Raw genomic sequence first — 13,808 nt, forward strand, 5'->3', positions numbered from 1 at the left:
TTTCGTCTGAATTTTGGAGCTGAAGTTTCGAATCCAACGACCAGGCCAATATCAAAACCGATTGTGCCCAGCAACATCAACATCTAAGGGCTTGTAGCTCATTTGGTAGAGCGCATCGTTAGCATCGATGAGGTCAGCGGTTCGACTCCGTTCAAGTCCATTTTTTTTGCTTTGGCTTTTTTTTTTTTTTTTTTTTTTTTTTTTTTTTTTTTCGTTTCGCTGGTTTGCAACTACGCGAGTGTCTCTTGCACTACTCGCACAATCTCAATCTTTATCAAGCTGATACTCTGCGCTTCATACGGTAGCTGTCAAACGCCGGCATCACGGATGGAACCATCACAGAAGACAGCGACGTGTTTCTGTTCGGTGCGCGTCGCGTGTATCGAAACTTTTTCAACCCGAACAAGTACGCCGAGTTTTACGCGAGTTCTGCAATCGAGAGTTACCTCGCGCTCGATAGAGAAAAGCTGATCGATCTTGCGCTGCTGCTCGGCTCCGACTACACTTCTGGTGTGGAGCGCATTGGTCCCGTCCTCGCCATGGAAATTCTCGGCGACTTTCCATCTCTCCAGGAGTTTGCGACGTTTCTTCATCAGTACAAGTTTGCGACCTCTGATTTGGACTTGGACGCTGTTTCGCCACTTCGTCGAAAGTTGGTAAGAAGGCTCCAGAACGACGAGGGGACGAGGGGGTCTAGGGGATGTGTTTCCGTGAAGTTTTTTCTCAACCCTTTCATCAAACACGAGATTCCGCAAATGTTTCAGCTCGTTGGGTTTTCCCGTCCCTGGTGCAGCAAATCCTCCATACTCTGCGTCACAATCATGCAAAGCAACACAGGCGACTGTTTGATGCCTGAAAGCAATTCTTCATTGATCTTGAATTTCTTTCACGCAAAGTAGATTGTGGATTTTGTAAGATCGTAGAGCTACCATCAACCGTTGCACATACATGTACAAAGCGTGCGCACTCCCCCCCTCCCCCAAGTCGAGGGATCGGGAAACACTTCATGCTGCACACTGGATCTAGCGGGTTGCGGGTTGAGCTGTCCATACGCAAGTGCGAAATCAGAGCCAAGTTTCGCCGAGACCCGTTTCCTTACTGTATCGCTGTTCGTTCGCGACCAGTTCCTCCGCCGCCAGCCACTCTGCTCGTCTGGATCCCCACACGCTTCATCCTCAACCCCCATCCAACACGATCGCATCTCACACTTTGTTCCGTTGCGGTGCTTTTTCTCTTTCTCATGGCAACATCGCAACATCACCCGACGTCCGTTTTTTTTTTTTTTTTTTTTGTCGGCGTTTTGTCACCATGCGCCGCACACACGCTTTGAGCTCCCGTCCTCTTCCCATCCTTCTTCATCTCGCGTTACGTCCTTCCGTGTGCGTTTGCTCCTTGCGTCTCTTTCCCCTTCCGTCATCTCTTGCTGTTGTGTTCTGATATCTCGGCGATTTTTTTGTGCCATTCCTTGCCGCTCTTTTTTTTTTTTTTTTTTTATCATTTTCCACGTGCGCGGCATTTTTGGCGCCTTTTTTTTTTTTTTTTATCTCTCTCTTTTCGTCCGGCTTTTGCAAGCATGACAACAAGCAACGAGCCACACACCCTATTTGTCCATTTGTCGACATGCACCGTCTTCAACCCTGACGCCTGCTTTGGCTTTTTTGGATGTTTGAGTCGCTCTCGATTCGCAATGCGAGATTTTCCATTTTGTTCGCTTTTTTTTTTTTTTACTCTATTTTTTTCTCCCAACATTTGCACACCTCTTTTTTTTTTTTTTTTTTTTTTTAATCTTGTTTTTGTGTGAAAGCGGGAAAAGGACAACATGCATTCACCAAAGCGTGGATCGACAAGCACAAGAATGACGACAGTCGCTGGTGATGGTGCTGCTGCTGCTGCTGCTGCTGCTGCTGCTGATGCGTCAGCGAGCACGACTCAGCCGCGTTTCGCACAGCCGTCGCTCCATCCCCACATGCCGTGTCATCGGCCGACCACCACCTCTACAACCACAGCCCCTGCCACCACAACTGCCACCACAACCGCAATGATGATTGAGCATTCACAAGCAGCGGCAGCAGCAGCAGCGACCGGGTCGTCGTCCACTACTGGCAACGAGGGAACAGAGTCTGTTGACATGCAGCGACTCACGCCGGCTGTTTCACCCGCAGCCAGTTGTTGCACATCACAACCGCACCCATCGCCCATCTCCCCTCATCCTAACAATAATAATCATCAACATCATCATCAACATCTGCAGCATCTGCAGCAGCAACAACATACCGCTGTGAGCATTGCTGAAAGACCTCCCGCGGCGGATGCGGATAACGTCAGCTGCGCGTCCGCCGTCACTTGCCGCATCTGCAAGCTGACCGAGGACGAGAGCGAGCTCCCGCTCATCCAGCCGTGCCTGTGCAAAGGATCCGTCGGGTTTGTGCACGCAGAGTGCCTCAGGGTCTGGTTTGGCATGGCAAACTGCTCGGCGCGAATCACGCCGCCAGAGCAGCAGCAGGAACAAGAGCCGGAGCACGAGGACGACGACGACGACCGCTCAGCAACAAGCCATGCTGCTGCTGCTGCTGCTGCTGCGAACGCCACGCCGTCAACCTCGTCGTCGGCATCTACATCGACGTACGTCTCCCCGTCGCAGTCCACGGAGCAGCTGCACCGCGTTTCAGACCACCACGTTACGGTCGTGATCGAGTCTGCCGCTGGCACACCTGCCCCATTGCCGAATAATTCGCATTTTGGCTCGGACAGCGACAGTGCTAGCGTGGACTCTGATTTTTCGTCAGACAGCTCGCTCGATCTCCCCGACGCGGTCGTCTGGGACCTCGACGAGGAGGAGGAGGAAATTGATCCGCTCGTCTTGCTGCAATCGCAAGAGTTTCGCTGCGAAATCTGCCACTTCCGCTTTGGCCTCGAGTTCCACCAACGAAAGTTCAAGCAGGTACAGATTGCTTTTTGTTTGTTTGCGAGATTTGCAATGAAGGGATGTATTTGGGATGATGGAGCTCAAAAGCAACACCAAAACAAAAACCGCTCACTTCTTTCTCTCTGTCCGTCTGCATCTTTTCAGTGGGACAAGCTCAAATTCACAAAAGGCGAAAAGCGACAGCTCAAGGCTAACGTGGCCTGCTACGCTTTGGCTGGCTTGACCATTGGCTGGACGACAAACACCTTCCTGCTGCCGCTCATCTCGGACGCGGCTGAAGGCTTCAACTACTACTTTATGGCCCTGCTTCTCATCGTCAGCTGGATTATCTGGCTTACTCTCTTCATCGTTCATCTCCGCTTTTACATTCGCGTCTACCGCCGATGGAAGTTGGCCAATCGCGACATGCACGTTCTGTCGTACGAGGAGGCCATCCGCTCGCGGGAAGCCCCTGCAGACGATTCGACGGCCTGCCCTAGTATGAACCCAACCGGCGACTCTTGCAAGAAGATGCGGCGAGCCAGTCGCGTGAGCTGCTCGCCATCCGAAGGCGCTGGTGTCGCATCCAGCTCGAGCTCCTCCGCCACTCCATACACCGCGGAGTGCGATTCCAGTGTCATTCCCATGCGAGTGCTTGGTCAATGAAAGTGCCAAGATGGATACTGCTGGCAATCACGCCCTCCTTCTCCAAAAACACACACACGCACTCTCTCTTTTCTTGTTAGCTGGATGTTCTTTTTGTCTCGTTCGTTATTGTATTGGATTCTGGTCTGTGCCTGGTTTCTAGTTGTTTCTGCTTGTTGGCATCTGGTATGCTTGCACAAGTTGTCATTGATGTTGTTAACACCCTCTTCAACAAAACGGTTTTTTTTTTTTCTCTCTCTCTTTAAACCGCGTCCATCGAACGCTGATCGGCGTCCATCGAACTTTGATAGAATCAAGCGTTTTCGATATTTAGAGACAATAGCGGTCAATTCGAAGCACAAAAACAATGCTCAGCATCAACAACTCAAAGCAAGTTAAGCAGACGAGGGTGCGCTTCCAAACCAGCGCTGCCAAAACCATGGCTGAGGGGCAGCCTCGCTGGCAGGCTCGACTGCTGGTGCAGTAGTAGATTGTTGGGGTGCTTCGGCTGCTGGCTTGGCCTATACAAAGGAAGGAGGAAACGAAAATGAGACTCGAGCGAGACACAAAAACAAACCAACGAGCAAAAACAAAACAAACAAAAAACTGCCGTAGCAAGCCCTCTCTCAGCCACTACGCTGCAAAGCCAGATCTTACAGATTCAGCAGAACGACCGAGATAACCGAGGCCAGGTAGCCGACCCGCTCGCTCTTGCGCGGCCTGCTGTCGGCGACGATTCTCGTCAATAATTCGCTTTTGGTTTTCCCGGAAGGTGGCAATCAGGTCTTTGCCTTCATACGCCTTGATGACTGTTCGGACGTCTGCAACGTTGTTGGTGGCAATCAGCTCGAGGAAGGGCAAAAGCTCGAACAGAGCGCGGTCGTTCGCCTCGCCCTGGAATGGCTTGATTTTGATGCCATTGTGCGGCTGCATCGAAAAGGCCTCCGCTTCGTCATCGATCAAAATGACACGCGCAAGGTCGCGGTTGAGCTTGGACAAGTCCTACATTGAGGTAGAGGCATCACCAATCGATACGTTAGTGTTGGGAGTTGTGGCTTACAGAGTCATCGAGCACCAACAAACTCGCCTTAATGTGCTTGCCGCCAGAGTAGCGAGTAGAGTCCTTGTACAAGCGATACAAGATATACCCTTGGGGATCCAGCTTGTCGAGAATGGGGTTGGCGTACTGCAAGGAAGGCAGAAAAACAAAGAGTCAATGTCCAATTCGCCTAGCAGGTGCGCGGCAAGATGACGGCCGCGATGATGTAACACTGCTGGAACACATACCGGAGGGTAGGCAGAGCTGAACACGATAATCTCGTACCAAGGCGCGAGGTGAGCGAACAGCAAATCGATGCCGGGGCGTTTCACAGTCTTCCAGCCACTAACACGCTGTGGGACGAAGGAGAATCCAACAGTCATAGAAGATTAGTAACCGACATCGATGGAGACAGCCCCCTCCCACCCCCCGCGCAAACCAAACGAAAACACAACGACAAAAACTAAAACCAAAAACAAAGCAAGCCGCAAAAGGACTCACATTCCACGACGAGTGAACAAGCGTGTCATCCAAGTCGAGAACCAGCGTGTAGGGACGGTTGTATGGAACGGGGAGCGGATCGGGCAGGAGCTTTTCCTCCTGGGATTCATTGAAGGTTTCAAAGAAGGCACGGAAGCGATCGGCCGAGCGCTTCAAGTAGGCGATCGGGACCCAGTCATCGGCGTAGACGTTCTTGGTGATTTCAGCCTGACGGAGACGGGCGTCTTCCGGATAGAGTGCCTGGAACAGGTCGTGGTGGCCCTCCACGCCGCCCATCATCCACGAGCCCAGCGCGGTGAGCAGCGTGCCGCCGGCGAGGGCGACCACCCGCGCGCCCGTGAGCACACGGCCAGAGCCAAACGCAGCCGTGCTCATGAAGCGGTTGCCACTCGTCCATAGGTCCAGCCCTGTGATGAGGACGAGGACGAGGACGAGCGGTTGAAACGGGCGCCAGTGGACGAGGCCCAGAGCGAGTACATTCGCACCGGTGCAGCAGCGGCAGAGACGCGAGCAGTGGCGTTGACAGCACTAGCAGCACTAGCAGCACTAGCAGCAGTGACGGGAGTGGCGCGAGTGGTGGCGCGAGCGGAAGTGGCGGATGCAGTCGCTGCCATGTGGACAGTGTTGCTGAACGCCGAGACAGGACGACGACCAGCAGCAGCAGCAGCGGCGGCGAACGACGAGAGGCCAGCCGCAGTCATCAGCGAGGCACCGGCATTCGTCAGTCGGAAGGACGATGGTGATGATGACGAGGTCAATGCAGTCGAAACGGCAGCACGCGCGACAAGCAGACGACGCATTTGCCGAAAAGACAAGAGAAGAGAGAATAAGATGGAGAACAATGACTGGGATGGGGAGGATCTCATCATAGAGAGATTGGAAGTGGAAATCATCAAAGTTTGTTTGTCTGAATTAAAGTGCGAGCCGGAAGAAGAGGAGGAGGAGGAGGACGGAGAGCGAGTTGAATTGGGAGTTTCTGGCTGCAAGTCCATTGAATCAAGGAGAGGATGGATGGATGAACGATCGTATGACTTGTCACTGCTGATGAATTCGTGCAGTTCGTAGCAGTAGCCCATGTAGTAAGTAGGTCACAGTCGTACAGAAGATCTCGAACCAGGAGTTCGTTGTTCGTGACCAAATCTGCCCCCGTTCAAGCTTCAAATCTCTGCTTTCATGCATCGTCACTCGTTTTTCCTCGTTTTTCTCTTTTTTTCTCTTCCAACATTTTGTCTGAACTTTTGGAAAATTTTCTCAGTTTTTTCGCTCTTTTTCGCTCTTTTTTTTTTTTTTTTTTTTTTTTTTTTTTTTTTTTTCGCTTTTTGTCAATTTTTTTTTTAATCCTTTTTTTTTTTTTTTTGTTTTTTTCCAATCCAAATTTTCACTTCAATCAAACACAAAAACAAAGCAAAATCCAACTTTGAAACTCAGCGAAGGTTTTGTCTTTCACTTCAAAGTCTGCATTTTCAACAAAACAAAACACAAAAAACCGATGTCGAGCGCGGCGCCGTACTCTGGCGGCAGCGGCAGTGGCAGCGCAGGAGGAGGCAATCTGGACGCGTCGGTCGCTGCCGTCGTTGGCGGGCTGATGGTCCCTGCTCCCGTCGGTTCAGCCGACAACAGCAACAGCAGCAACAGCAGCAGCATCAGGCGCGACGACGGCGGTCGAACGACCTGCGCGGGGACATGCTCACCAAGCACAAAGAGTTTCTCAAGAAGATGACGATGGGCGACACGGGCCTTCCCGCCAGCATCCCCGTCGCAGACGCCATCTCGGCAGCAGAGCTCGAGGCTGAAGCGCTCTACATTGCCGCAGAGTACCTCAAATTCAGGCAAGTGGCGCGCTCGCTCGCTCGGTCTCACCTCATTCTCATTCTCAATCTCGCTTCAACAATCTGGTAGCAATTCTCAATTCTCATTCACTCACCGTTGGTTTTTGTTTCACCCCCCCCCACACACACACACACTCTTGTTTTGAATCGGTCGCTCGCTCAATTTCACAGAGTATCGACGCTCTCAGGTGTGCTGCCAGACGCGTACAATGACACGCTCAACTCGCATCGAGCAGGCTCATCATCATCATCATCCTCGTCTTCTTCATCCGCGTCCTCATCCTCGTCGTCGCGGGACAGTCGCAAGCACCAGTCCATGTACACTCCGCCAGTGGCGTCGATCGAGCAGGTTGCTGTTGATCGTCCTGCAGGGAGGTCTTCAAGTATGATTGGTGCCGTTGGACCGGCGTTCAATTCGCTGCCGGCAGGATTCCGACCGAGCTCATCCTTCCCTGGAAGTTCGGCTCCGTTCAGCAGGTCGAACAGCAATTCAACCAGCTTGGAAACGTTCGGCAACTCGCCGCTCCCAGGAACGCCAGAGGTCGGTGAAAGCCCGCGCGCCTCGTTCACCTCGATCTCTAGCGTCCAGCTCGAGCCGTCGCACTGGATTGTGAATGCCAGCACGTTCCCGAGTCTAAGCCGGCTAGTCGTGGATCAGCTCGAGCAAGCCGACCTGTCGCAGTTCAAACTAGAAGATTCGAGTGAGCCTTGTTGCTGCTGCAGTTCTGTTCGTTGTGCCTTGTGCGTTGCTGGACTCTAACGTGTTGCCAACTTTCTTTGACAGAGAACGACAACATGTTAGACGGCCGAGCGATCGCGCGCTGGGTTGTAGATAGTATTGAAAATGCCCTCAAAGCCAGCGAGCCCTCTTCGCGTCGCGGCTCCATTCCATTGTATGTTGTGTTTTTGCTTTTTTTTATATATAATTTGTGGTTGATGTTGTAGCCTGTAATTCTCACATTGCGCTCCATCTTTTGCTGTGCTTGCGGCAGACCACCCTTCAAGTTTGACACGCATTCTTTTGCGGCTCAGGGCAAACGGTCGACCATGGAGGATCGTCATGTCGTGATTGAAGATCTTAACACACTAATGGGCTTGGATGTACGTGCGGTTCGTTTGGGGATTTATTTCTGACGGTAACAAGAACTCATCCGCTTACTTGGTGTACACCTCTCCAATTGCGACAGACCCACCCAATGCAAGCCTACTTTGCCGTGTACGACGGACACGGTGGTGTCGATGCGGCTGCATATGCAAAAAATCACGTTCATGTCCAAATTGTTCGAGATGCCGCGTTTGCTGCCAAGCCCGAAGACGCTGTCAAGAGTGGCTTTGAGCGCACCGACGCGCTGTTTCTTGAGCGAGCCAATCGCGAGGTAGTAGAGGCATTCCCCCCCCCCCTTCCTTTTTGAACATGTTTTCCGATTCTGTGTGGGTGCGTTGGTGCATTGCTAACCTTGGACTTTGACTTGCCAAAATTCAGAACTGGTCCAGTGGTGCCACATGCGTGGGCGCCTTGGTTCGGGGGACCGATCTCTATGTCGGCTGGCTGGGAGACTCGCAGGCTGTGCTCGCACGCAACGGCGCCGGGATTTTGCTGACAAAACCGCACAAACCCAACGACGAGGTTAGTTTTTGCTCGCAGTGCTGTGAACAACCTTCTTCTCTCGCGTGCAAAATCCATGTTCATTTTGACGCGCGCTCCGTCCCACAGGCTGAAAAGGCTCGCATTGAAGAATCCGGTGGCATGGTCTTGTTTTACGGCGGATGGCGTGTTAACGGCACGTTGGCGGTCGCCAGAGCCATTGGCGACAAGCAACTGAAGGAGCACGTCATTGGCACTCCAGATGTTGTGCACGAGGTTCTTCAGCCCGGTCGCGACGAATTCCTCATCCTGGCGTGCGACGGACTGTGGGACGTGATGGATGCCAACGGCGCCGTCCATTTTGTCAGCGAGTATCGCGCTCGAACGGGCTTTGGCGATGGTGTTGCCGAGGCTCTGGTGGAAAAGGCTTTGCAGCTCGGCTCGACCGACAATGTCTCGATTGTTGTTGTGTTTTTCGACACGCCGACGCAACGCGCCGCCTCCCTGAGTTCGCTGAACAAGGAACCTGCACGACATGCGCAAGTGACTCAAGCCATGAATATGTAACAACTTTTGGTTGTTGCTGTAGCTGTTGATTGTCCGTTTTTCTTTTTGTTTTGTTTTTTTGTTTCTTTGGTGGATGTTGGATTTTGTGCGTTCGTTCTTCCATACCTCGTTTCTATGTAGCCGCGAACTTGTGTGATTTTGTTGTATCATTTTTTCGTTACTTGTGTTTTTTGGTCTTAAGATGTCATAAATGATTGTGATTAACTAGTCGTAGTCGGGAATTTCATCTTGTTCAGCTGGTGCCGGCGGTTTCCACACTTTGATCAGCCCGTCCACTGCAGAAGTAAGCACGCTAGGTTCGAAAGGGTGGTGCGAGACGCCTTGAACAGCTCCTTTGTGCGCGGCGATGGTCTGAATAATTTTGGCCTGCCATCGTCAAAATAACGCACAAGTTGGAGCCAAGGGTTCTCCACACGATTGAATACTAGGCCAGATATGTTGTAGACAATCTTCTTGCACGGCGTTCGATAATTACCTCAACAAGGCTCCAAACGAAAAGCTTGCCATCCTCGGATCCGCTCAGGACATGCGAATCGTTGAGAGCAAACGTACTGTCCAGCTTATAGGACTCGTTAACGTGGCCGGAATATCTATCAAGAATCGAGCGAGAATCGAACATTAGCATCCGCGCACAAGTTCCAATCAAATCATTGTAGGAGGCTTACGTTCCGAGCAGCTTTCCGAGGTCTTTGTCTAGAAGCCGCACAGCGCTATCAAGAGTCGAGGCAAGAATGCAGTTTCCATCGCTCGAGAACCGCACGGAAGTAACAGGAGCTGCAAAAACGCGCAGAGGTGAGTGCAATGACAATGACGGCATGGGCAAGCCACCACGCATATTTACATCCAATGGTATCAGTTGTCACTCTCCCAACTCGGACGTCGTAGATTCGAATAGATCCATCAACCGATCTGGCATGTAAACTCCAAAGTCAGAAAATCGCTGCCAAAGCACCATCCTGAATTTTCATGACTCTTCGTTCCTACCCGACAACCATTTCATGATTCATGATATGAATGCTACATATGCTATCCTTGGCTTCTTTCATGGTTTGTACGGGATCGCGCATATTGGATCTGCAGCGAAAACAAACAAAAAACAAACACCAAATCAGCGAGGACTCATGGTGCCCTACAAGCTCATTCAAGTGTGAGATACGACACTTACTTCAAGTCCCAGATGCGAACTGTAGCATCATATGATCCTGCAGACAAAAAAAACCCCGGCAATCACAAATGTGCAAAAGTGAGAAACAGCCAAAACTGACACAAGTCGAAGAAACCCAGAGATGGCGCGACATCCACAAACCTGATACAACTACCGTATTATCTGCATTCAACCCTAAACAATTGACACGCTGCAGGAGCACACGGTGTTGAGTTTTCAGCCAAAGTTTGACTCGCTCTCGTTTCGCATCGAATGAGCACGTACCGCAAGATGCCCACGTAACTTGCGCAGTATGTTTCCACTCGCTACATCCCATTGAATGACGGTCTTGTCGCCGCCGCATGAAACAATCCACTCGTTGTTGGACGCTCTGCGATGATTTGAAACACAAAAAAACCAAATCCAGTAGTGAAAAGTTAGATTTCCCATCAGATCGGCCGATTCTCCGTGGTCACAGGCTCCATAGGTTCACAAGAGATTGATTTCGATTCATTCCACACAGAATAGTCATGCAGTGGAAAGGTTCTGAGCATTTTTGTGATCTTGTCTCAGAATTCCTTACGTTGCGAGGTCGAGCACTTCGTGGCCATGTCCAATGTACGTCTTGAGCAGCATGCCAGAGTGTGGATTCCACAGATTGACTGTCTTATCTGCACCGCCCGACACGCAGTACGTTCCAGCCGCTGTGTGCCTCATGAAACCGATGTGAATGAGTGGACTCGTCCATGACCAACCCCCAACCCCCGCCCCCTCAACTCATTCAAAGATCAGAGTCTGATCGCCAAGTTCAACATCAATGCAACGGTCGAGTTACGGTTGAAGCGGACGGCTGTCACGGCGCCTTGGTGGCCCTTCAGCGTTCGTGCTGGAGTCGGATCGAACATGCGCGTCGTGCGAACGTCACTCCAAACGTAGACTGAGACTGAAATCCTCATTCTCAAATTAAGCATGGAAAAAGAAAACAAATTGGCTCGACAAGAACAACTGGGGAGAACAGAGATGGAACATAAATTTTTCGAAAACACGCACGGAAGCATTCACACAGAAGACGCATGGTGCAAAGCAAGAAACACAAACAAATGCAACACAAAATCATGCAGAAAGCAAAAAGACAAGTACGCCACGCGAAAAGTCGGCTTTGAGTTTTGGTCTTAATGGTCGAGGATGCGGAGATTGCCGGAAACAATCTTGTTCTCGAGCACTGCGCCAACGGGAATGTCAATGCGATCGCCGTGGTGGCACATGATGACAGTGCCCTGTTACCACCAGGAGAGAGTGAGCAGATCGAACAAGCAAAAAACAAAAGGTTAAAAAAAAATCAACAGCAATTGATCCACTGAAACTCGTGCTCTCACCTTCAGGGAGACATGACGGCCAAAGGTGACATCGCCAGTCACTGTCAAATGGTCCAGCTCGAGAATGTCGGGAATCGTGGCAAAGCGCGCCAAGAACTTGGAAACCTGTGGAAAAACCGGGTCAGTCATTTCTGCAAAACAGAACAGTCACACGAAACCTTGCACGAGCCCGTCGGTCTCCTTACCACGCGGAACTCGTCACCCAGCTTGACGAGGGGAACCTCGAACAGACGCTTTGGATTCATGACGAGCGTGCCCTTCTCCTGGTGGTATAGATTGGACTTGACGAGGAACAAGTCCGACGTGTTCTTGACGGGCAAGAAGCGCGAGCGGGGCACGTTGATGCCAATTGCATTCTCAAAGTGTTTCATGGCCGAGCCAACAGCCGTTTCGAGTTGGATGACGTTGACACCCGACTCCATGTTCTGCGGAAAAGGAATACAGAAATCACAAAAACAAGGTTGGCGGGCCAGCTTCCGCAAGCGTCTTTATCAATCTGTGGGGTCTTACCTTGTGGTTGACAATAATCTCAAGCTCGAGCTCCTTGTTGGTGACCACCTTCTTGATGGCGGACATCTTGATCCACAGATTGTTCGTATTGAAGATGCGGAACTTGGTGACGGACTTGAAATCGTCGATATGTTGCTTGGGCACTTGTGCGATTTCAAGCAGTCGGGTCTTGCCTTCGTAGTCGATCAGCGTGCCACCCTTGATGTCGGCGCGGGTCTTGTCGGTGACCTGCGGCGGTAAAAGCGCACAAGGATGAAGTTGGGTGAAAGTTGCAAAAACTCAAAGGCTACATCCTCCCAGCCGAGCCACGCGCTCAACCAAAAAAGCAACGTACCTCCATCAAGAACTCGCACTTGGGTGCCTGGTTGATCAAGTAGTTCAGAATCGAGGTATCGACGGTGGCGCCGAGGTTGTCCACGTTCGAGATGAAGGCGTACTGACGGCCTTGCAAGAGCAGCGACTCAAAGAAAGGCGCAGCCACGAGTGATTCGTAAATGTCACCATGGCCCGGAGGGTACCTGTTTCGGAGACACAACGCAAACATGAGCACAAAATTGGACAAAGGTTGCAATTGTCCATCACAGACATAATTCTCATGGGAAGAAAGGTCCAAGCACACACACACATACCAAGCTTCGTGATCGAGGTAGTTCTTGGCCACAGGGAGCAGGGTGTCCTTGCTGATGCGGGGGAACTTGCTTTGGTTGAAGGTCAGAATCGTGACAGTCGAACCGTGGTACTTTTGGATGACGTGATCCGTCTCCTCGTGTGTGTTGAACGAGTTCATGAGAATGAGCGGCACGTTCGTGTGGTAGCGGTTGTTGAGGTACTGAATGCGGAAAGATTGGCGGAGGTGAGAATTTCCGGCACCACTCACAAAGTCGCGCTTCACAAAACGACAGGGAACAAACAAAAAATAGACCTACTCGCCAATTTCACAACAAAATCCTCCATGATGCACGTACCTCGATCTGGCGCACAGTCATATCAAGGAAGGTCATGTCGTCACGAACATCAATGACAGACTTTGGGCCGACGCAGCCCATCGTGGTGCCGAGACCACCGTTGAGCTTGATGACCACCAGCTGGTCAAGCAACCCCTTGATGTCGTGGTCGTTGGGCTTGTCGAGGCTGGCATACGGCAGCACCTGCACAACAAAAGTAAAACTGGTTAGTTAACCAAAAAAAAAAATCCGAAATGCGAAATCGGTGTCCGTTTTTGATCTTTGAGCTTGGAGCAAACAATCGAACGTGCCATGTTTGCAGCCGGAGGCTTGATCTTGTCCCACTGGATTGTCTGAGCGCCCTCCTGCAGGAATCGGCGGAAGAGGCCCTTGAAGCTGTCGAGCTGCACCGTCGCCTCCTGCAACATTTGGAAAACAGCAGAAACACAAATGAGCAAACAACAGAGACAAGGAGGCGAGGACTATGGTGATATGCTTCTATTTTGCCCCGCAATGAGTCACAACTGCTCAGACGAAGCGCGTCCCAGCGTCTCAGTTTTCTGGCTCACTCACTCACTCGCTCACTCACTCCCCCTACCCCTTCTCTACCACAACAGCCTTCCTATACGAAACCCACTAACGCTCTCCGCTCAGGCGGTCGCAAAGAGTGTGCACTGCTCAGTGACTTTGCTTCACTGTCATCAAACGCAGACAAAGTCCTCTCCAATCCCCAATCCCAATCCCCAAACCAGAGACACCAACT

At 51.4% G+C, this 13,808-nt stretch overlaps 5 protein-coding genes and 1 non-coding gene across 6 annotated transcripts; 3 read left to right on the forward strand and 3 right to left on the reverse strand.

The window, feature by feature from the left end:
* Positions 1-87: 87 nt before the first annotated feature.
* On the forward strand, positions 88-160 carry CAOG_09791. Its single transcript has one exon. It is a non-coding gene; the product is annotated as a tRNA-Ala (tRNA).
* Positions 161-1,748: 1,588 nt separating this feature from the next.
* On the forward strand, positions 1,749-3,792 carry CAOG_07627 (hypothetical protein). The gene is made up of 2 exons (XM_004343451.2): positions 1,749-2,941; positions 3,071-3,792. The coding sequence occupies exons 1-2, from the start codon at positions 1,820-1,822 to the stop codon at positions 3,569-3,571; spliced, it is 1,623 nt and encodes a 540-aa protein (XP_004343501.2). The 5' UTR covers positions 1,749-1,819; the 3' UTR covers positions 3,572-3,792.
* Positions 3,793-3,854: 62 nt separating this feature from the next.
* On the reverse strand, positions 3,855-5,927 carry CAOG_07628 (import inner membrane translocase subunit TIM50). Its single transcript, XM_004343452.2, has 5 exons — positions 5,091-5,927; positions 4,838-4,942; positions 4,638-4,736; positions 4,208-4,552; positions 3,855-4,071 (listed from the first exon to the last, which is right to left on the reverse strand). The coding sequence occupies exons 1-5, from the start codon at positions 5,463-5,465 to the stop codon at positions 3,946-3,948; spliced, it is 1,050 nt and encodes a 349-aa protein (XP_004343502.2). The 5' UTR covers positions 5,466-5,927; the 3' UTR covers positions 3,855-3,945.
* A 652-nt stretch (positions 5,928-6,579) lies between these two features.
* On the forward strand, positions 6,580-9,071 carry CAOG_07629 (protein phosphatase 1F; the record flags this gene model as incomplete). The annotated part of the gene is made up of 8 exons (XM_004343453.2): positions 6,580-6,647; positions 6,701-6,904; positions 7,091-7,620; positions 7,704-7,812; positions 7,912-8,020; positions 8,107-8,295; positions 8,403-8,546; positions 8,634-9,071. The coding sequence occupies 8 exons, from the start codon at positions 6,580-6,582 to the stop codon at positions 9,069-9,071; spliced, it is 1,791 nt and encodes a 596-aa protein (XP_004343503.2).
* Positions 9,072-9,219: 148 nt separating this feature from the next.
* Positions 9,220-11,141, reverse strand: CAOG_07630 (mitogen-activated protein kinase organizer 1). The gene is made up of 10 exons (XM_004343454.2): positions 11,051-11,141; positions 10,799-10,919; positions 10,501-10,606; positions 10,378-10,426; positions 10,237-10,273; positions 10,056-10,145; positions 9,913-9,980; positions 9,737-9,845; positions 9,547-9,661; positions 9,220-9,437 (listed from the first exon to the last, which is right to left on the reverse strand). Exons 1-10 carry the CDS (start codon positions 11,118-11,120, stop codon positions 9,276-9,278), a joined length of 927 nt encoding a protein of 308 aa, XP_004343504.1. The 5' UTR covers positions 11,121-11,141; the 3' UTR covers positions 9,220-9,275.
* A 246-nt stretch (positions 11,142-11,387) lies between these two features.
* CAOG_07631 (ugp2 protein) lies at positions 11,388-13,473 on the reverse strand (the record flags this gene model as incomplete). Its single annotated transcript, XM_004343455.2, has 8 exons — positions 11,388-11,492; positions 11,592-11,696; positions 11,777-12,016; positions 12,102-12,329; positions 12,436-12,619; positions 12,731-12,930; positions 13,067-13,249; positions 13,345-13,473. 8 exons carry the CDS (start codon positions 13,471-13,473, stop codon positions 11,388-11,390), a joined length of 1,374 nt encoding a protein of 457 aa, XP_004343505.2.
* Positions 13,474-13,808: the final 335 nt, after the last annotated feature.

The sequence above is a fragment of the Capsaspora owczarzaki genome (genome assembly GCF_000151315.2).
Source record: "Capsaspora owczarzaki ATCC 30864 unplaced genomic scaffold supercont2.14, whole genome shotgun sequence".
Taxonomy (NCBI): domain Eukaryota; class Filasterea; order Ministeriida; family Capsasporidae; genus Capsaspora; species Capsaspora owczarzaki.

What these genes read in the sequence shown, in the direction of transcription:
- CAOG_07627 (XM_004343451.2), top strand. Translation starts at nt 1,820, where the DNA reads ATGCATTCACCAAAGCGTGGATCGACAAGCACAAGAATGACGACAGTC. An exon ending in ACCAACGAAAGTTCAAGCAG is followed by an intron (nt 2,942 to 3,070) that starts GTACAGATTGCT and finishes GCATCTTTTCAG; the next exon opens with TGGGACAAGCTCAAATTCAC.
- CAOG_07630 (XM_004343454.2), bottom strand. Translation starts at nt 11,120, where the DNA reads ATGTTCGATCCGACTCCAGCACGAACGCTGAAGGGCCACCAAGGCGCC. An exon ending in GAAGTGCTCGACCTCGCAAC is followed by an intron (nt 10,607 to 10,798) that starts GTAAGGAATTCT and finishes AAATCATCGCAG; the next exon opens with AGCGTCCAACAACGAGTGGA. An exon ending in TCGTTTGGAGCCTTGTTGAG is followed by an intron (nt 9,438 to 9,546) that starts GTAATTATCGAA and finishes TGACGATGGCAG; the next exon opens with GCCAAAATTATTCAGACCAT.
- CAOG_07628 (XM_004343452.2), bottom strand. Translation starts at nt 5,465, where the DNA reads ATGAGCACGGCTGCGTTTGGCTCTGGCCGTGTGCTCACGGGCGCGCGG. An exon ending in TCAGCTCTGCCTACCCTCCG is followed by an intron (nt 4,737 to 4,837) that starts GTATGTGTTCCA and finishes CCTTCCTTGCAG; the next exon opens with TACGCCAACCCCATTCTCGA. An exon ending in CTGGCGGCAAGCACATTAAG is followed by an intron (nt 4,553 to 4,637) that starts GCGAGTTTGTTG and finishes ACCTCAATGTAG; the next exon opens with GACTTGTCCAAGCTCAACCG.